We start from the raw sequence: 22,256 nt of genomic DNA on the forward strand, positions 1-22,256 counted from the left end.
ATGCATATTTTTGAATTTTCACATACTACATTTTAGCAGTTAAGAAAAGGGCGACCCCTTTCTTACATTTTTATTTACGAAGCACTGGCGTGCGGAAATTTCTAGCGGTAGTAGCAAAAATTTTTGAATATAAAGATATTGCATGCGCAAACTTCGGTGGAAAGCAGCGGAGCGTAACACAATTCTAGTAGGTCACTTTCACCACACCAACAACTTTAACACAATTTTTAACATAATTTAAGCACAGAAATACACTGATTGGAGTTTTAGTGAGTAAAAGTTAAAATTCTGAACACATTAGCTGAATAAAAAGTGTACAAATAATTATTAAATAACAAATACAGACAGTGGTAGCTTAACAAATTCTGCTGTGGTAAGTGGTGAGTGTGACCTACTAGAATTTTGGGAAGCTTGCCTCACACGATTTTTCGTCTATGCAATGTCTCTATATTATATTGTTTCTGGTAGTAGTCACATAGAAGTAAAGTTTGTAAAATAACATAAGAATACGAAGCAAAGTATAAGAGGAAATATTCTTGCATATATGTAAATATGTATGTACACATATTTGTAGAGTAGGAGAAACCTTTTTTTGTTTTTTTTTACGTTTCCAGCTCTTCGACGCAGCTCACCAGTCGCCTGCTGACATCGTTCGAGACAATGTAAGTGCTCTTAATTTTCATACTCTTTACCTATTATATTGATATCAAGAGAAAAGCAATGCGATTGCAAAAAAGTGCATAACTATGTACATTTGTATGTATGTTTGTTTACATTCTTAAATTAATCAGCACAATCACGTAATCCATCGTAGACTGTTTTTTCGGGATTCGTACCATTGCTATGATGGATTGCGTGATTGGGCTGTTTATTTTAAATATTTTTCGCGTTTCGTAAATTTTCTCCGTTGGCAGGAGCTTGTCGTAGAAAATTACAAATAAACGTCAAAAGTTTACGTTCCGAGTGAATTCAGTGATGCCACTGTACGAATTTCGAATTTACTTATTTTCTTTCGGAGACGTTCGGAAACACGGTCGAATTGCATGATAGCAATTTCGTAACTTTCCCGAAAAAACAGTCTACGATGGATTGCGTGATTGAGCTGATACAGCCCTATTCTTGAATCCATCGTAGAAAATCTACGAATACAACCCTCCGCTACGAATACGAAGAATTTGCTATCACTGAACTCATGTGAAACCGAAAAAAGTGCTGCCAACATAAAATGTCAAATTTTGGCTATTCAAAGTCAGCTGAGCGATTGTAAATAAAAAATTTCAACTTAAATTTTAGTTTAAAATTGCATTATATCATTTATAATAAAACTTTAGTGCTTAAAATGGATTCCATATCATTTGCAGCTTTGTTAGAAGAAAATGAGCAAGAAAGGCGTGATTTTAAAATTGCGAGGAGTCTTGAAATTAGAAGAGGCTATGTATGTGAAAGGATCCGTGTTTTATGAACTAATAAAGGTTTTAAAAAATTGTGTTTTATAAAAACTTTCCACCTAAACAAGGCTGTGTTTACCTACGTGCTCGGTGTTATAAATGAAGGAAGTACATCGTTGGGTGGGTCATCTTCAATGACTCCTATAATACGCTTAGCATCGGTATTACGTTTTTTTTTTTTGCGGAAGGTAGCTATTAGCACGGAGTTGGAAAAAATTTTGACTCTCCGATGTGTCAGACCACATTTTCCAAAGTTTTGAAAGATGCCTTATTAATTTTCCAAACGCGGCTATGTCCACAAATGATACACTTAGATATGAGCAACGAAGAGAAACGTAGCGTAAAAAGGGATTTCTACGAAAAATATAGGTTTCAGGGTGTAATCATGTTTTATAGTTTTTGTAATAATTGTCATTATTATAAGACCCTTAAAAATTTAAATAAATATTTTAGTAATTTAATTTTAATTTAATTCTTTTAAGCTTTCTTCCAAATCTGTGAAGCTCTGTTGCCGATATGCATACATGCATACATATTACAAACCCATTACTTTTTTCCAGGTAGTTGCATCTTTTGTTGGTGGCGCAATACTATTTGCAATGTTTTCCCAAAATTTGTTAACCGCCTCCTTTGGGCACTTTGTAAAGCCTAGCACCATTTCAGGGGGCTGCTGAAATAGGTCAAGTAAGCGGGAACATTGTTGGCGAGTTGTGACAATTTTTGACCTATTATAACAATAGATTGTAATTAAATTAGTATGCATATCACTTTTAATAATACCTATACTTATATTTTATTTGTTTAATATCCCTTTTTATTCTAAATTTTTAATGATTTTACTTTTTCCCGCAAACTGATACGCGTCGTAGAAAATTTGTACGAAACTCTACGATTTCACAGTTCGAGTGTGTACAGTGAAGGCTTTCTACGAATTTCGAACTTACGATGGATTCAGTACACGTACTTTCGTAGAACTTACGAAAATCGAGTATACGATGGATTCAAGAATTGGGCTGATAATTAAATTTACGTTCAAAAAATATAAAATGTTACTCTGAATGAGGTAACATATGTTACATTAGGGTGTCCTAAATAGTTGTGAGCTTACTGCAGAATATACTTACATATGTTGCTTAAAAGAAAATTGTAGAATAGGGCTGATAGGCGTAATTAAGATTTGAAAAATGTACAAAATTTTAAATTTAATTAATAAATGAAATATTGTCAGCGTTTAATATGAAAAGATAGAATTGTTCTTTAGTGGGATGATTGCGCCGTAAATCTGTGGATATGGTTGGGATTGGTGATACGGAAAGTATCTCTGTTGGGTAGGGGAGATTGGAGAAGCGGCTATATTGCGGATTTGAGCTTGGAGTTTTCTTTGCTATGGAGTTTTCTTTGCTATGGAGTTCGTCTGTTGAATAGAAAAAGGGTTGTTTTTTGGGGAATTCATTTCATTTTTTTTTTTTTTGGTCTGGCTATACTTAGCTACATTCTGCATGAATATTTTTTTATTGTACGGTCGTTTGTTTGCACAAAAGTAGTGAGCAAGAACGCAACCCAATCCGACGAGCTTTTATCCCGGCTAAAGCCAGCATGCACAGCTCGACTACTAGCAAGCTGGGTGATTGCATTGAAGCTAAAAATAGCTCCCAGGTACGACATTATGACAACTATAAACAAAACCAATATATTTATCACATCTATTTCCTGTTTTTGTTACTTGACATGCTTAATGTATATAAGTGCATTTAAAATTGTATGACATACGACAACTGTATTCTTAACAAAATAAATCATCAATTTGAATATAAAAATGTCGTATATTCGTTATTTGTTTTAAAAGGAAGAAACTAATGGTACCGTTCGATATAGCATGAGGAGTATACTATGAAATTGCATTAATCCTAAAATCGAAAATTTTCACATTCGACATCGGTATTCTCAGGTAGCGATATGTAAATGTCAACACTATTGCCGCAAAATCCTGCAAGGAGAAAGTGCTGATTTGACATACATACATACATACGTCAGCATGCATTTTAAATTACAGCTCTCAATTGATTTCGTGTTGGAAATAGCAAATCATCTCGTTAATTTTATTACAACATACAAGGGATTTGAATTAATATTACAACGTATGATTTATATTCCGTTTCTAGAGATGAGAAATCATTCGCTTGGGAAAGGCAAATTCCCCAGCTAATTAATATTTTTAATGACCCAACATCTTAAGTGTGGTGTGGTTCTAGAATCGCAATTATGTTACAATTCTTGTAAGTATAGCCAAAATACTTGATATCCAGTTTGTCACGTATCTCAAAACCGTAATTACTTAGAGGAGAAGAGATAGACCCACCAATAAGTACACCGAATTGATCAGGTTGACAATCTGGTTTGATTAAGCCATGTCCGTATGTCTGCTTGAACGCAAATTAGTCCCAAAATGTTTGAGATATTTTGATAAAATTTGGTGGGTGAGTGGGTATATTTAGGTGTCCGATTAGATATTTGTCGGAACCGGCCTGATCGGACCACTATAACGTATATTCACTATATTCACTATACAACCGATTTTTCAGAAAAAAAGGTTTTGGTCATTTCTTCCCCAATTCATGAGATATCAGCTCAAAACTTCACCAGATGCTTTCCTATATGGCATGTATCAGATCAGAAAATTATCCTAACTTCTGCCGCATCTAAGCAGCTATACACTTAAAATTTTACCAAATGATTACGTATACGGTATATAGTTTTGTCCAAAAAAAATTTTAAAGATCGGTCATATAGATAGCATATATCCCCTACAACGATAGCTCGCATCATAAGTTTTTCATAGTTTCCGCCACATTTTAGCAGCTAGAAGCTTCAAATGACACCGTAGAGATCAGTCGTATGTTCATCTAGATGTATACCTTCTTCTATAAATCTTTTAAAATGAAGTCGCTAAATATCGTTGTACGCCCATCACCTCACACAGAATGCTCAGATTTTAAATAGTTTTTTGCATTTGAGAGCAAAGCTACGTGAGAAGACATTTTTAATAGGTATAAATTGATGATATTATTTATAGGGGTGTGGCAAATTGACCAAATGTAGTTAAAGGTCATACAATTTTTGTTTCAGCTGCTATAAATTCAAAACGGATGGATCGATTTTAATATTTCTTCTTCACAGAAAAACTTTGAAATATTTACCTTCATTCTGCATGAAAAAAACATAGGTCCTCTCCAAAATGAGCAAAATTGTTTAAACAAAATTAACGTTTTTTCAACAAAAAGGGTGAGCGTGTGTTTTTTTGCTGTGAACTGTAAGAGTGAACTTGCTTTGAGTGGTACTTTCACCACATCACATTATGTACAACATTCATGTTGAATTAGAATGAATGGTGAAAAAAGCAAACATTCGCTAGCGTTGTTTAACCTCGGAAGTGCATTTATAGGTATGCATGCATGCATGTATGTATGTATTTTCAATTAATGTGTGTTGCAAAGTGAGTGCACCATAAATGGTTAAGAATACGCACATTTCGCATACCCTTTCATTAAAAATTTAAAATATTTCTTTAAAATTCTTAAACAAAAGTTATATTTGTTGGTATGTTTGTATGTAAATGCTTGAAGAAAGGAAAGAGCAAGGCAGAGGGAGAAGGGAATAAAAGGATAAAGAAAGGAGGGAGATTAAGAGGTAAAAAACATCTTAAAATTTATGTAAAAAGACCAAAGTGCAAAGGGCAGCACAACGTCTGACGGGTCTGCTAGTATATTATATATCCCATACAACTGATTTTTCAGGAAATAAGCTTTTCATAGCTTTTATCCCATTTTAACACCTATCAGCTACAAATTTCACCAAATGTTTAGGTACATGGCATATATTGAATGGTCGTATATGTAAAACATATCCCATATAACCTCATGTTTACATAAGAGATTCATAGTTATAGCCATCTCATGCAGAGAACACGAAATGCTAGATTTTATGCGATAATTACCGGCCTAATATTAATTTCATATATATTGAAAATGCTTATGTAGTTTTGTCCTCTACATTATTATTCGGATATTACGAATTAGATTGTTTTCATGGCTCACAGAGGTACCAGAAAGTATAAAAATTAAAAAAAGATTGCCAGGCGCTGGCGTGACATAGTCGTTATTTCAATTCATTCCTTGTACTCTCCAGATGATCCTACACACACTGATGCCATAGAAACAAGAGTAACAAGTAAGAAGGGGACTGTATTCAGCAGTGTCTTTCATGAATGGAGCTGAGCCATAATCTTATTCCATTCGCAATACCCGAATAATCGGTTTTATAAGATGTGTGACATATAGAGAAAAGATGTACATTATAAACATGAAAGAAAAACTAAAAAAGGAGTAAAGTAAAATCTCTTGCCACTGTATTCTCCTAAACTGTTCCCTAAATTGATCAAATTTTATTGCTGCATATAGATTAGTCTAACTTCAGCTATTAATTCAATAAGTAAATATTTTTTAAACTTTTGTTTGTACTCACTGATTTAAATTCCGTTCGTTTGAGCCACTTTGCGATTGAACATTTTCTGCATGTCGACGCTCCTTATGAACGATGCCCATTAATTTCATCCATGGATTATTCTGGGAGCCATGGCCACCACCGCCACCCATGCCGCCACTCTGCCACATCGTCATTTTGCTGGCTGTTGTTGTTGTTGACGGTGAATTTGTACAATGACAAAAATGTAATTCAACAAACAACAAACAACCTGAAAATTGGTGGTAATGGCGAGTTCAGTGCGTTGATTTTTAAGTAGAATTAGAAGTACGAAAACAACGAAAAAAATTAAAAAAAAAAAAAAACAAACGAACTTAATTCACTTTATATGCGACGCTAGCATGCTAGAATTTAAAAATCCCATTTAACAAGGTTGCATTTTTTTTTATTTTTTTTTTTCACTTTATATCCGTTGTTAGTGTGATGAAATTTGAGGTCGTAGATTTTAGTTGTTATAGCGAGTTTTGGTACAATTTGCAGGAATCAGTGAGAATGCGTAACGATTTTTCTTTAGACTTTTGGTAGAGCTCTTGGTTTTAGCTTTAATTTAGCTTATTGATCTTAAAGGAAGCAACTGTTATAAGGCAACTAATAAATTTGGCCGCGAAACAAAATTAACCGATTCCTTCTGAGAGAAAATTTGCGTTGTCTCTTTGACAGTCGTTAGTTTTTTTTAATTTTTATTTATATGCAGAAGCAGTGCTTTAAACTCTCTTAATAGCTTGAGAAACTTTGATTTGTTTGAATGACCTTCGATTTTAAAAACCAACGCTTATTTCATATATTAGCTCCTGGTTCTCTGCTGCAGCCGAGTTGTCTCAAGTAAGCGCTTCACGTGCATTTTGTATTAGCTGATTCCATATATTATTAATTATGTTATTATAATTTATTTTCGTTTAAGTAGTTGAGATATTCCATTTGATGTATATGTATGATATACATATGTATATATATATATATTTTTTTTTTTGTATGTTGGGAAGTATTTGGATTTATGATATATTTTTATTCTTTTATTTTTATTTTTGAATTATTATTATTTTTTTTTTTTCAATTAACTACGAAGCAGAGGCATATAATATACGGGCGGCTGACGTTACGCTGGATAAATTTTTTTAATTTCAAGCATTACTCTAAAAATTTAGTTTTATCATTCCGAAGCCAAATAAAAACATATTTTTAGTTTGATTAAACGAATTTTACTGTTGCTTAGTACGTTTTTTATTTATACTTTTTTATAATTTTTTTTTTTTTAATTTGCACCGACGTATTTGCTACTAATTGATATCTTTTCCCAAGACTTACGCTATTCTTTGTTTCAGATATTAAGTTTTGTATGATGATTTTACGAAATGTTAGCATAACGAAGTTCGATAAATTTCTGCGCAATTTTTTTTAATAATATACTTAGCTCTTTATTATAATAATTTTATTGCTTTCCATAAATTTTTTTCTTAAATTTTTTTTTTTTCGTTTACACTTAATTAGATATTATTATTTTTTACTTTTATTAAGTTAAGAATCACAATGTCATATATTATCTACGTTAAATTACGTAAATTAAAAATTATTTCTAATTTGTTTCCTTATTACGACTCTTTTTTATTAAAATTTTTTTTCGTTTTGTATAATTATAATTATATAACAATAAATTATTCTAGCTAAGTTAATCTCACTATTTTTAATTGCTTGACTTTCATCTGACTTCCATAAACTACACAAATTCATAATTGATTAACCGCGGTTTTGCGTAATTTTCCATTGCCTTTTTGTTGCACTAAAATTAATTGGTGTTGTTGTTTTAAAGATCCTTAAACTGCAAAAAATAGGTAAAAAAAAATATTGCTTTAGATTATGTTTTACTATATTTTTAAATTGTATAAAATGTATAATTTTAAATAAATGCATAAAAAATTTTGAATAGAGGCAGTCAGGTTATTTTACAAAAAAAAAAATAACTTTCTATTTAGTTTTTAGATAATAACTAATAATTATATCTTACTTTGTCCTGTCCAAGATATAGATAAATTCTTGGACGTGACAAGTGCAACATTCTCCTGCCTGATAATATTTTGGCCACTTAAACGCCGTTTGGAAAAATTCAACATCTACGATCTAAAATCTCCCAACGTGGTGAGGCTGATGGACTTCGCTACGGTTCGAAGTATTGTCATCTGCCGTACCAGGTTCCAGTAAAAAAAGATACATCAAGCTACTTGGCAGCTGCTAAATCGAAAAACACGAAATCAACTCGATGATATCGTGCTCACCCTACGAGGTCCCAATATCGACTTGGATCATTACTGTATGGCAGGCAAAAAATTATTGCCACTGCCAAAAGGGGGTACTGGTCTGAAGTAGTTGACATTGGTAGTACTATAGTTCAAAATTCCTTAAGACGCAATAGTTTCGAAATGATACACAAACAACCTAAACAAGTAAGGAAGGTTAAGTTCGCGTGTAACCGAACATTACATACTCAGTTGAGAGCTATGGTGACAACATAAGGGAAAATAACCATGTAGGAAAATGAACCGAGGGAAACCCTGGAATGTGTTTGTATGACATGTGTATCAAATGGAAGGTATTAAAGAGTATTTTATGAGGGAGTGGGCCATAGTTCTATAGGTGGACGCCATTTAGGGATATAGCCATAAAGGTGGACCAGGGGTGTCCCTAGAATTTGTTTGTACAATATGGGTATCAAAGGGTTTAAAGGGAGTGGTGGTTGTTGTATAGGTGGACGCCGTTTCGAAATATCGCCATAAAGGTGGACCAGGGGTGACCCTAGAATTTGTTTGTACAATATGGGCATCAAACGAAAGGTGTTAATGAGTATTTTAAAAGGGAGTGGGCCTTAGTTCTATAGGTGGACGCCGTTTCGAAATATCGCCATAAAGGTGGACCAGGGGTGACTCTAGAATGTGTTTGTATGATATGGGTATCAAATTAAAGGTATTAATTAGGGTTTTAAAAGGGAGTGGTGGTTGTTGTATAGGTGGTCGCATTTTCGAGATATCGCCATAAAGGTGGACCAGGGGTGACCCTAGAATTTGTTTGTACAATATGGGCATCAAACGAAAGGTGTTAATGAGTATTTTAAAAGGGAGGGGCCTTAGTTCTATAGGTGTTCGCCTTTTCGAGATATCGCCATAAAGGTGGACCAGGGGTGACTTTAGAATATTTTTGTACGATATGGGTATCAAATTAAAGGTATTAATGAGAGTTTTAAAAGGGAGTGGTGGTAGTTGTATATGTGAAAGCGTTTTCCAGATATCGACCAAAATGTGGACCAGGGTGACCCAGAACAGCATCTGTTGGATACCGCTAATTTATTTATATATGTAATACCTGTCAAGATTTTAAGGGTTTTTTATTTCGCCCTGCAGAACTTTTTCATTTTCTTCTACTTAATATGGTAGGTGTCACAATTTATAAAGTTTTTTCTAAAGTTTTTTCTAAATTTATATTTCGCGTCAATAAACCAATCCAATTACCTCACCATGTTTCATCCCTTTTTTCGCATTTGGTATAGAATTATGGCATTTTTTTAATTTTTCGTAATTTTCGATATCGGAAAAGTGTGCGTGGTCATTGTCGGATTTCGTTCGTTTTTCATACCAAGATAAAGTGAGTTCAGATAAGTACGTGAACTGAGTTTAGTAAAGATATGTCGATTTTTGCTCAAGTTATCGTGTTAACGGCCAAGCGGAAGGACAGACGAACGACTGTGTATAAAAACTGGGCGTGGCATTAACCGATTTCGCCCGTTGCAACAGACAACAGTTAGCATCATAAATTCTATGCCCCTACCAAATTTCAAAAGGATTGGTTAATTTTTGTTCGACTTATGGCGTTAAAAGTATCCTAGACAAATTAAATGAAAAAGGGCGGAGCCACGCCCATTTTGAAATTTTATTTTATTTTTGTATTTTGTTGCACCATATCATTACTGGAGTTGAATGTTGACATAATTTACTTATATACTGTAAAGATATTAAATTTTTTGTTAAAATTTTACTTAAAAAAAAATTTTTTTTTAAAAGTGGGCGTGGTCCTTCTCCGATTTTGCTAATTTTTATTGAGTGTACATATAATAATTGGAGTAACGTTCCTGCCAAATTTCATCATGATATCTTCAATGACTGCCAAATTACAGCTTGCAAAACTACTAAATTACCTTCTTTTAGAAGTGAGCGGTGCCACTCCCATTGTCCAAAATTTTACTAACTTTCTATTCTGCGTCATCAGCTCAACTCACCTACCAAGTTTCATCGCTTTATCGGTCTTTGGTAATGAATTATCGCACTTTTTCGGTTTTTCGAAACTTTCGATATAGAAAAAGTGGGCGTGGTTATAGTCCGATATCGTTCATTTTAAACAGCGATCTGAGATGAGTGCTCAGGAACCTACGTACCAAAATTTACTCAAGTTATCGTGTTAACGGACGGACGGACGGATATGGCTCAATCAAATTTTTTTCGATCCTCATTATTTTGATATATGGAAGTCCATATCTATCTCGATTCCTTTATATATGTACAACCAACCGTTATCAAATCAAACTTAATATACTCTGTGAGCTCTGATCAACTGAGTATAATAATACAAAAAATTTAAAAACCGAAAAGCTATAAGAGGTAAAGAACCTCATATTAGAAAAAGCAAACAAGCAACCAAAAATATATAGAAGCTAGCTCTTCTTATGAAAAAACAGTGTACACGATATAACACCACTTATGAACCTAGTGGTGCTGTAAATATAGAACTTAACCAATAATTATACTCAATAATTATACCGAAAGAACTTTGTATCAGATCATCTTTCCTATGACGAAATCATGGTTGAATACTTCGGCAGCCATAGTTGCAAACAGCTCAAAAGAGGAAAGCCTGTTGTTGTTGTTGTTGTTGTAGCGATAAGGTTGCTCCCCGAAGGCTTTGGGGGAGTGTTATCGATGTGATGGTCCTTTGCCGGATACAGATCCGGTACGCTCCGGTACCACAGCACCATTAAGGTGCTAGCCCGACCATCTCGGGAACGATTTATGTGGCCACATTAAACCTTCAGGCCATTCCCTCCCTCCCCACCCCCAAGTTCCATGAGGAGCTTGGGGTCGCCAGAGCCTCGTCTCTTAGTGAAACAGGATTCGGCGCGGATAAGTGAGGTTGAAAATTGGGTTTGGAGAAGCTGTCCACGGCGCAAATTTAAAGATAAAGCCAGAACACATCGACCAACGGCACCGTTCTTTTGTATGGACGGCAAATTTTATGAAGAGATCAAACATTATCTTTTTCAATCCATTTCAACAAATTCTTTACGAATTTAAACGTTCTTGAGGACTGAAGTATAGAAGCTACAAAAGTACAGGAGCAATTCGTAAAAACTATATTCTGAAATCGTATAATCTTCTATTCAAAAAGGAACTCATGAAGATGAAAGGTGAAGGTGGGCGTCTAAAATATATTGCATTCATCCTATAGCTACTATCCCAAGATACTACCGTGAAGTCCATAAATAAAATAATTTAAACAAGTAAGGAAGGTTAAGTTCGGGTGTAACCGAACATTACATACTCAGTTGAGAGCTATAGTGACAACATAAGGGAAAATAACCGAGAAAATGAACCGAGAGAAACCCTGGAATGTGTATCAAATGAAAGGCATTAAAGAGTATTTTATGAGGGAGTGGGCCATAGTTCTATAGGTGGACGCCATTTAGGGATATAACCATAAAGGTGGATCAGGGTTGACTCTAGAATGCGTTTGTACGATATGGGTATCAAATGAAAGGTGTTAATGAGCATTTTAAAAGGGAGTAATCCTTAGTTCCATAGGTGGACGCCGTTTCGAGATATCGCCATAAAGGTGGGCCAGGGGTGACTCTAGAATTCGTTTGTGCAGTGAGTGGGCCTTAGTTCTATAGGTGGACGCCGTTTCGAGATATCGCCATAAAGGTGGACCAGGGGTGGCCCTATAATTTGTTTGCACAATATGGGCATCAAACGAAAGGTGTTAATGAGTATTTTAAAAGGGAGCGGGCCTTAGTTCTATAGGTGGACGCCGTTTCGAGATTTCGCCATAAAGGTGGATCAGGGTTGACTCTAGAATGCGTTTGTACGATATGGGTATCAAATGAAAGGTATTAATGAGTATTTTAAAAGGGAGTGGGCCATAGTTCTATAGGTGGACGCCATTTAGGGATATAACCATAAAGGTGGATCAGGGTTGACTCTAGAATGCGTTTGTACGATATGGGTATCAAATGAAAGGTGTTAATGAGCATTTTAAAAGGGAGTAATCCTTAGTTCCATAGGTGGACGCCGTTTCGAGATATCGCCATAAAGGTGGACCAGGGGTGGCCCTATAATTTGTTTGCACAATATGGGCATCAAACGAAAGGTGTTAATGAGTATTTTAAAAGGGAGTGGGCCTTAGCTCTATAGGTGGACGCCCTTTCGAGATATCGCCATAAAGGTGGGCCAGGGGTGACTCTAGAATTCGTTTGTGCAATATGGGTATCAAATGAAAGGTGTTAATGAGTATTTTTAAAAGGGAGTGGGCCTTCGTTCTATAGGTGTTCGCATTTTCGAAATATCGCCATAAAGGTGGACCAGGGGTGCCTCTAGAATGAGTTTGTACGATATGGGTATCAAATTAAAGGTATTAACGAGAGTTTTAAAAGGGAGTGGTGGTAGTTGTATATGTGAAGCCGTTTTCCAGATATCGACCAAAATGTGGACCAGGGTGACCCAGAACATCATCTGTTGGATACCGCTAATTTATTTATATATGTAATACCTGCCAAGATTTTAAGGGTTTTTTATTTCGCCCTGCAGAACTTTTCATTTTCTTCTACTTAATATGGTAGGTGTCACAACCATTTTATAAAGTTTTTTCTAAAGTTATATTTCACGTCAAGGAAACAATCCAAGTACTTTACCATTTTTCATCCCTTTTTTCGTATTTGGTATAGAATTATGGCATTTTTTTCATTTTTCGTAATTTTCGATATCGAAAAAGTGGGCGTGGTCATAGTCGGATTTCGTTCGTTTTTCATACCAAGATAAAGTGAGATCAGATAAGTACGTGAACTGAGTTTAGTAAAGATATATCGATTTTTGCTCAAGTTATCGTGTTAACAGCCATGCGGAAGGACAGACGGACGACTGTGTATAAAAACTGGCCGTGACATCAACCGATTTCGCCCATTTTCACAGAAAACAATTAATGCCATAAAATATATGCCCCTACCAAATTTCAAAAGGATTGGTTAATTTTTGTTCGACTTATGGCGTTAAAAGTATCCTAGACAAATTAAATGAAAAAGGGCGGAGCCACACCCATTTTTAAATTTTCTTTTATTTTTGTATTTTGTTGCACCATATCATTACTGGAGTTGAATCTTGACATAATTTACTTATATACTGTAAAGATATTAAATTTTTTGTTAAAATTTTACTTTAAAAAAAATTTTTTTTTAAAAGTGGGCGTGGTCCTTCTCCGATTTTGCTAATTTTTATTAAGCGTACATATAGTAATAAGAGTAACGTTCCTGCCAAATTTCATCATGATATCTTCAACAACTGCCAAATTACAGCTTGCAAAATTTTAAATTACCTTCTTTTAAAAGTGGGCGGTGCCACGCCCATTGTCCAAAATTTTACTAATTTTCTATTTTGCGTCATAAGTTCAACTCATCTACCAAGTTTCGTCGCTTTATCGGTCTTTTGTAATGAATTATCGCACTTTTTCGGTTTTTCGAAATTTTCGATATCGAAAAAGTGGGCGTGGTTATAGTCCGATATCGTTCGTTTTAAATAGCGATCTGAGATGAGTGCTCAGGAACCTACATACCAAATTTCATCAAGATACCTCAAAATTTACTCAAGTTATCGTGTTAACGGACGGACAGACGGACGGACGGACGGTCATGGCTCAATCTAATTTTTTTTCGATCCTGATTATTTTGATATATGGAAGTCTATATCTATCTCGATTCCTTTATATATGTACAACCAACCGTTATCCAATCAAACTTAATATACTCTGTGAGCTCTGCTCAACTGAGTATAAAAAAAATTTTAAGTTAAACGGTTTTATTGAAAACAATACTTACATGAAATAATAATAATACGAGAAGCTAGAAAATAATTAGGTAGGTCCCAGGTACTAGTCATCACACTCCTCATCAATCTAGGGCGTTGATCCGACAATTAAATAAAAGCATTGGGCGCGTGAAATTTCTAAAAATGTGAGGCGTAGCATAACCTTAAGGTTCAGTTGGTTTTACTTTATGACTATCAATAGAAATATGACGCGTCCAACGCTTTTATTTAGTTGTCGGATCAACGCCCTAGATTGATGAGGAGTGTGATGACTAGTACCTGGGACCTACCTAATTATTTTCTAGCTTCTCGTTTTATTATTATTTCATGTAAGTATTGTTTTCAATAAAACCGTTTAACTTAAAAATTTTTTTTTAATTATTTTATTTTCAAGTTTTTAGTCTTTATTTAATTGCCTATTCTTTCTCATTCTATTTAGTTCATTTAGTGACTCATTATCACAAGGACTCTTTCCTGACAATTTGTTACAAACTAAGTCCTCAATACATAATCCTTCCAAAGACTTTACTCGACTCTGCGCCACGTATGCTTGTCCCTCCTCCAACTACAAAATATTTTGATGTCACTTCTACTGGACTGTATGCAATATTTGTTCCAAATTGGAGCCAAATCGGGCATCATAGGTCGCTTTCTATTCATGTATGTATTATGTGTTCCAAATATGGACCAAATCAAATCGGACCACAAATACGATTTTTGTGAATATTTCGATCCTTGCGCCACCTAGCGGCGATTTTTTTTGATAGGTCGCTTTCTATTCTTGTATGTATTATGTGTTCCAAGCATGAGCCAAGTCGCACCACAAATACGATTTTTGTGAATATCTCAATCCTTGCGCCACCCAGTGGCGATTTTTTTTTTTTCATAAGTCGCTTTTTATTCTTGCATGTATTATGTCTTGCAAATATGAAACAAATCGGACCACAAATACGATTTTTGTGAATATCTCGATCCATGCGCCACCTAGCGACGACAAATGCGAATTTTCATCGGGTTCTGAACTATATTCCAAGTTTCAAGCTTATAGCTTATCGGGAAGTTACTTAAATTTCAATTACAAGATTCGTTCACAACGGCCGTGCAGCCTGTCAACTCAAGCTAAATAAAACCGTTTAAAAATAGATGATCCACGCCCCTGAGAAATCAGTCGTTATAATAGCTTCATGCGCGGAACAGACTGAATTGACCAAAACGTGATCGGTGGTACCTATTCGGCGAAGCGCTGCTACAACAACAACAATCAAAACGTAACTACTCAATGCATATCAGCCAAAGTAAGAGAAAAGTTTCACTGCCAGGCAGATTTCATTGCAGTGTAACGAACTTACTGCAATTCCCCTTATTTGCAACCTTCTTCTAACGTTCGAATCGCTAAACTGTTGAATAAATAACTCCACTGTTCAATAATGCAAAATAGTCTCTATTAAAGTACTTCAGAATGACACTATTATTGCTCGCCAGATAGCATTTTAAATCAAACTGATTGTCGTGCCTCTACTGTCGCTGCCTTTTATACTCTGTGATTTCTCTTCGCATACTTCAGGCACTTCCAGAATTTACTAAGTTATTGCTATAAAATTATAACTACAGATGCACGTATATAGCATATGCGCGTGGATTTGTGACCGACACTTCCACAATTATAACTGCCTACTTTTGGGAGCATCTCAGATAAGATATCTGCATGTATTTGTGCGTCTCTTCTCCGCTGCGTGCACGTACATAATGATTGATTTATTGATGTGCATACAAGTCACTGCTTAGCATCGGCTTAGAGATGATAGTATCCCTAAGTGTTGCTAATATTCGTCACAGTAGGTTTCACAAGAAAAAAAAACGAAAAAGTTACAAAAGCTTTTTATACATTAAATCACAGCACGTTATGCAAGACCTGGAAGGCTTTCCCCTTCCTCCCATTCTCAAAAGGTAGACTTCAAATTATCTGTCTGGTCGGCAAGCATCGGTGTAATTCAAGAACGTAACAGCTAAACCCAGAAAAATTAAACAAGGAATGCCACAGGGTGTGTCCTATCCCCGCTTCGCCAAGGAGCAATTGGTCGGCCTTTTGCATGCTACGCGCCCCAATATGAACATCGGGCCTAAAGGATACACACGGGAAAAAACTGCAAACCTATCAAAGCAACGCTCTCTGAATCGCCACGGGTTGCCTTCTTATTTCCCCAGGACACCATTTACACAATGAGGAGGGGTAGTACTTCCCATAAGGGAGAGAAATGAAATGCTGAACTAACAGTTTCTACTGAGTTCCCAGAAAACTGGGCACCCGAACAGACATCTGATTGAAGAGCCCCAGCTGCCCAGGTACTTAAGAAGTCATCTCCGCAAGTATTATTAGGAAATACGGCATGTGAGAACTAAGCCGTATGTAGAAAAAATAGCAGAGAGGTCCCCAGAGATTTGCAAAGCCTGCGATAGTAGACTCACAAAGGGGCTCGTATCTCTGAAGAGAGAAGAATTAAGGCTCACAAATGGCATACTGACTGGACTCTTCCTTCTGGCGTCACATACTTATAAGTTAGGTCTCATCAGTAACAGCAAGTGCGGGAAGTGTGAACTGCAGGAAGAAACGATTGAGCACGTTCTGTGTTCATGTCTTGCGCTCGCCAGGTCAAGGCTCCGGCTATTAGCGGCGGTAGAGTTGTCAAATCTCGAGGCAATAATTAAGCTGGGTCCTAGAAAACTGCTAGTATTTTCCAAGAGGATGGAGCTATTATATAACATATGTCCTGGCACCTGATTGGGGTTCTTCCGTTTGGTCGTCAACCAAATTCTGGTAACGCTATGGACACATTTAGTCTATGTGAGGTCTTTGTTGACCGGCCAGTTCCACCTAACCTAACCTCAGAGGTATCCAACAAAACCCGTAGAACCTCTATGCCAGGAATTTTCCGGCGAACCCAGTTTTTAAAGTCAAATACCTCAAACCTGAAGTAAAGGAAAACAACCTCCCTAGGGAGACACGCGTCACTCCAGCTCAATCTCCATCTGAATACTGTAACAGTTTAAGCTCTTACCTATCCAGAATCAACTCCGACATACATATAATGTAATTCCTCCTTGTAGCGTGTACCCACATGACTCCAACCATCTTTTCAATTGCAATGTGGAACTAACGCCTCTAACACTCCTTTCTCTCTCGTACACCATTGCTAAAACTGTAAGTTTCGTCGAAGTCCGGTTAGAGGATATTGATAACAATATCTGAGTATTGTATTGTATTTTCGAAGAGCTACTTTGCCCACTCGGTTCTTGCATGTGCTCACTGAGAGCAATCTTCACACCACATTTCTTTCGCATTACTTACAATCACTACTGACACCATATGTTTCTAGCGAGCCCGCAAAATTACTGGTGGACTAATATGCTCACATATGTGGAATTAGGGGAAGGGCGGGCTTCACTTAGAGGTAGGTGGAAGAGGACTTGATCTCCTTTGGTGTCCCTTATTGGCGTAAATTGTTATGCAACGGTCAAAGTAGCCTGTGCGGTTAAACGACAACAACAACGTAGGCACTATATATCTAAACTATATAACCAAAAGAATTCAGTTCAAATCAATATGGAATGTAAGAATATCATATAAGTACACAAATTTTAGTGTGACATCCATATATAGAAAAGTACTTTGCTTTAAAATGCTTGTAAAAAATTCCTTTAATCAATTTATGGCAAATATCTGCGGAAAAGTCATGTAAATACTTAAATTTTTTTGCATCATATTTTCCGCACTGCCACTTCCGATTCGTAACATAAATAAATAAATGTAAGGCGTTATAACCTCCGAAGGGATTTTAGACCGACCATCTCTTTTAATTTGCGTAGTGCTCCTTTTTTAATTCGCCCTACAAATTGGCGGGATGGGACCTACTTGTTTTATGCCGACTCCGAACGGCATCTGCGAGGCGGATGAGTTTTTACTGAGAAGCTTTTCATGGCAGATATACACTCGGAGTGCTTACCAAACACTGCCGAGGGGCGACCCCGCTTAGAAAAATGTTCTTCTAATTGAAAAAACTAGTTTCTAAAATTTTGACGTTGCTTTGCCCGGGGCATGAACCTAGGATCTTTGGTGTGGTAGGCGGAGCACGCTACGTACTTTAAGTAACAAAACGGCAATGGAGAGTAAGATAATAATCTGTCAAAGTCAAATATGTACAATTTCTAGCAATGTAAGTGACATATGTTATTATTTCATATGTTTGTGGTAGAAATGTGCTAGACAGACTTACAAACTTTGTGGTTACTCTTAAATATTTTTGCAAAACTTTTCAGTACACTTGACAGTGACAAGTGCAACAACAACTATATATGCTCTTTAACAAATTTGGAACATTCTAGAATCTATATTATCTTGTAAGAGCTAATGACAAATTGTGGTTGAAGAAAAAGAATTTTAAGGATTTATCATTGAATTTTTTCAAGTAAAAAAAACCACAATCTCGTCTAATTTTCGACAACAAAACATACAAAGCTTGTTTGAGTGAGATTATTTTCTCCGGAAAATTACTACGTCCACCAAAAAATATGAATAACCTGAAAGGTATTAATAATGGGCAATTAAAGGGTGGTTTCCAATTTCCATCCGGTTTCCGAGATATCGACCAAAATATCGATCAATAAAACTAAATTTCGTAACTAATACTAATAGGATTTGGTTGGTTCGTGTCCCGCCCAAATACCAAAGACAACCCAAGTAGCGCGCGGGGCATCATTTTTTTGCACATTTCTCCTGGAATCAATTTCTTTATTTTAGTGCTCCGTTCAAACCAATTGGCGCGGAAAATTAATTTTCTGATATCTCTTGCAGAGGCTTTGGCTAATTTTTGAAGTTCCGGCAGCATATAACTGCTTATAGTTAAATACCAAGTGTAAACGGTGGCTGAGCATTTACACAGGTAGTGCGCGACTGTGTCTTTGCTGCCTTCCTCGCCGCAGCTCCTGCAAATGCTATTGAAAAGGTTTCCCATTGTCTCATTACATTTACATTGTCACAGCTGTCAAAACCTAAAACTGGTGTGTAATAATCTGATAACAGATCCATACCGGGAAGCCTTCTGAGGATACTACTGTAGCAACTGGTTTAGGAGCATATTGATTGCATCATTTCGAACCGACCTTAGTGCACCAATTACCCTTTAGAAGGCTTCCCCCTGTACTCCAAGGATGACTTTTAATATTGTAGTGCTAATCCATCATGCTATTGCTTCATATGTCAGTATGGGTCTGACGACGGCCTTATTTAGTCACATCACAAGTTTGGATTTTAGACCCCAGTTTCCACATACATAACCATCGTTGACAGAGTACGGGCATTACCATTAAGAGAGCAGTCGATACTGTGGTATTTTGTTCTTGTTAATAAACAGTATCAGCTCCGCTTTTGGCTGCCCATAAGTAAGGCCTTTGAAGCGCCTATTCTAGTATTTCACCTAAAGTCAAGGGGAACGGAACTACTACACTGATTACGTCTGCTTATGCTACTACTTTCACTTCATTTTTATTGAGTTGCAGTTGAATCACATTCAGCGCGACCACCCATAAAAGCGGTGAGATAGCTCCACCCTGGCGAGCTCCTCTGCTCACGAGCGAGTAGTTCCAACCGAACCCATGTTGGTGTTCATACAACTCAATTTAACATACACAAAAGTAATTGACAGCTGGTGCTGTTTGAATTTAAAATTTATTTATGAAAAAATAATAACAATAATTTTAAAAATATGGAAAATTCTAAACGTGTGTTGCTGTTTAAAGCCATAGAATCAAGTTTGGATTCACGATTTGCTTTTAAAATTTCAAATTTACTCACCATTTATACTATGTACAAACACACACCAAATTGGCAATTTATAACGCAATTTTTCATATAGTAAAATGTAATAATAAATTGCAAATTTAAAAAAAAATTGCGTAATCAATTGATTCAAACTGCAAATGCAACCTTCTAAAGTATGTTTATTGAGTAGGTTTAAACGTCAGTTTTACGCATGGCTGAACTATATGGTTGGCTCTTCTCATCAGCTGATTTTATTTTTTTCATTTCACTGTAGTAGGGATTGTCAAAAGAAGATGGAAAACTCAAAATGAAACCAAACATTAAACACATTTTCTTACAACACACAAACATTTCAAAGTTTTATGTTTTCATTCCATTCCATTCCATTCGCCATTTTGACATTTTGACAGTCTGAACAAAAGTATGTGGTTGCTGTCTAGATGCGCCAACCAGCTATCAAATTACTATTGTGTAAACTAAATTGAGTTGTATGAACACCACTCAATTTAAACCGAAATTGCCTCAATTTATTTTTCTGTTCGAACATAGTATTACGTTGTTCGCCGTCATTTTTAACAAAATTTTGATTTATTTTGTTTTTATTTGACGTTTTTTTTGCTTTCGACATTTGGGTTTTTTCGTAAAACTGGCCTTTAAATCTACTCAAAAAACGTACTTTACAAGGTTGCATTTGCAATTCGAGACAATTTATTACGCATTTTTTTTTTTTTAAATTGGCAATTTATTATTACATTTTATTATATGATAAATTGCATAATAAATTACCCAAATGATATAAATTGCCAATTTGGTGTGTGTTTTAAAGACTTAATTCAATTTACAAAACTCGATGGTGGTACTTTAGCTGCTCGACAGGCTTAGCAGATATCAACTTTAAACCCTCCTTTATAGATCAATTAGCAAAGATCAAATGTTCCTACTTGAAGAAAAATTTTAAAAGGTAACTTAAAATAATACAAGTAAGGACGGGACTATCTGTCTTCAGCTGTGCCACGAACTACTTATCTGAACAATATATGACGTATACATAAGTATTTGAGGAAATTTAAAGTTTCTGGCTGTTAAATGGCGAAAATCTCCTTATCTCAGCAATCGGTTTGTATAGGGTATATACTTTACATACGACCAAATCTCTACGACTTTGCAACCAACAATAAAGGCTGTATATGAAAGCATTTGGTGAAATTTTAAGCTTCTATCTATTAAAATGGGGTAGAAATTACGAAAGATTCTAATCTGACGATCGATTGTATGGGATATATGCTGTATATACAACCGATTTTGTGATTTTTCCGAACAACCATATGAGTCATATGCGAACTCATTTGGTGAAATATTGAGCTTCTAATTGATAAATTGAGGGAGATATGACAAAAAACCTCTTTTCTGAAAAATCGGTTGCATGAGGTGCTGTAGTGGTCCGATCTGGTCGGTTCCGACAAAATTTAATGTCTAATCCGACACCATATCGGGTAAGACACAATTTCATTAAGATATCTGAATTTAGGGACTAGTTTGCGTTCAAAAAGACAGACGGACTTAACTAACTCAACTCAACTTGTTATTCTGATCATTTCAGTATACTTATTGGGGAATTAATCTCCTCTCTTTTAAGGACTTACAATTTTGGGATTCGTAACTAACGTAATATACTATTTCATTTTCATGAAAGGTGTAAAAATGGCGCACTAGAACTAAATTCTTAACAATCTGCCTTTTTTGGGCGTGCACGTGTGCGAATTTATTTAGTGAGTTTCAATTACAGTTATTTATCGCAATACGTAGTATGACACTTGAACCCCAACAAATGCCTTATTGACTTATTGCTATAATAAAATAACAATTAATGTTCTTTTCGCCAACAACAATTGCTGAGTCGCATGTCTACACATTTATAAATAACGAACAATTGGCAAGAAAACACTACAATCGCATTGAATTTTAAATTAACGTGACAACAAGAAATTACTTCATTGCATTAGCTTGCTTTTTGCAACGAAAATTGCATGCCAGCATTTGTACACATTAGGGTGTATGTATAGTAAAAATATTCTTCAGGTCACCAAAAAAAATGTCTTGTAAAAATTCCAGCTTTCTATTTTAGTGTGTAGAGGTGCCTTATCGCGACCTAAAGTTTTTCAATACCGCGAGAAAAGTTGTTCACACCTCCAAAATACATGTGATAGTTTCGACTCAATTCCTACAGTAGGAGAGCAAATTTGACTTATGGATAAAATTTAATTTGAACGACTAAATCTATGAAGATTTTTCTCTCATTTTCAATTCATAGAACTAACTAGGGAAACTTTCTTAAGACATAAACAT

The 22,256-nt window shown here is 35.6% G+C and overlaps 1 protein-coding gene across 1 annotated transcript in view; it reads right to left on the bottom strand.

Moving 5' to 3' along the window:
- Positions 1-1,233: 1,233 nt before the first annotated feature.
- The window catches only part of LOC137250407 (uncharacterized), a 686,265-nt gene continuing 665,242 nt past the window's right edge, over positions 1,234-22,256 (bottom strand). The window contains exons 4-5 of the mRNA XM_067783140.1: positions 5,970-7,803; positions 1,234-2,173 (exon numbers count right to left, since the gene is read on the bottom strand). Coding sequence (XP_067639241.1) covers positions 1,984-2,173; positions 5,970-6,124 — 345 coding nt within the window. The 5' untranslated portion in view covers positions 6,125-7,803 and the 3' untranslated portion in view covers positions 1,234-1,983. The remainder of the gene's footprint in view (positions 2,174-5,969; positions 7,804-22,256) is intronic.

The sequence above is a fragment of the Eurosta solidaginis genome, chromosome 4, assembly GCF_040869045.1.
Source record: "Eurosta solidaginis isolate ZX-2024a chromosome 4, ASM4086904v1, whole genome shotgun sequence".
NCBI classification, from domain to species: domain Eukaryota; kingdom Metazoa; phylum Arthropoda; class Insecta; order Diptera; family Tephritidae; genus Eurosta; species Eurosta solidaginis.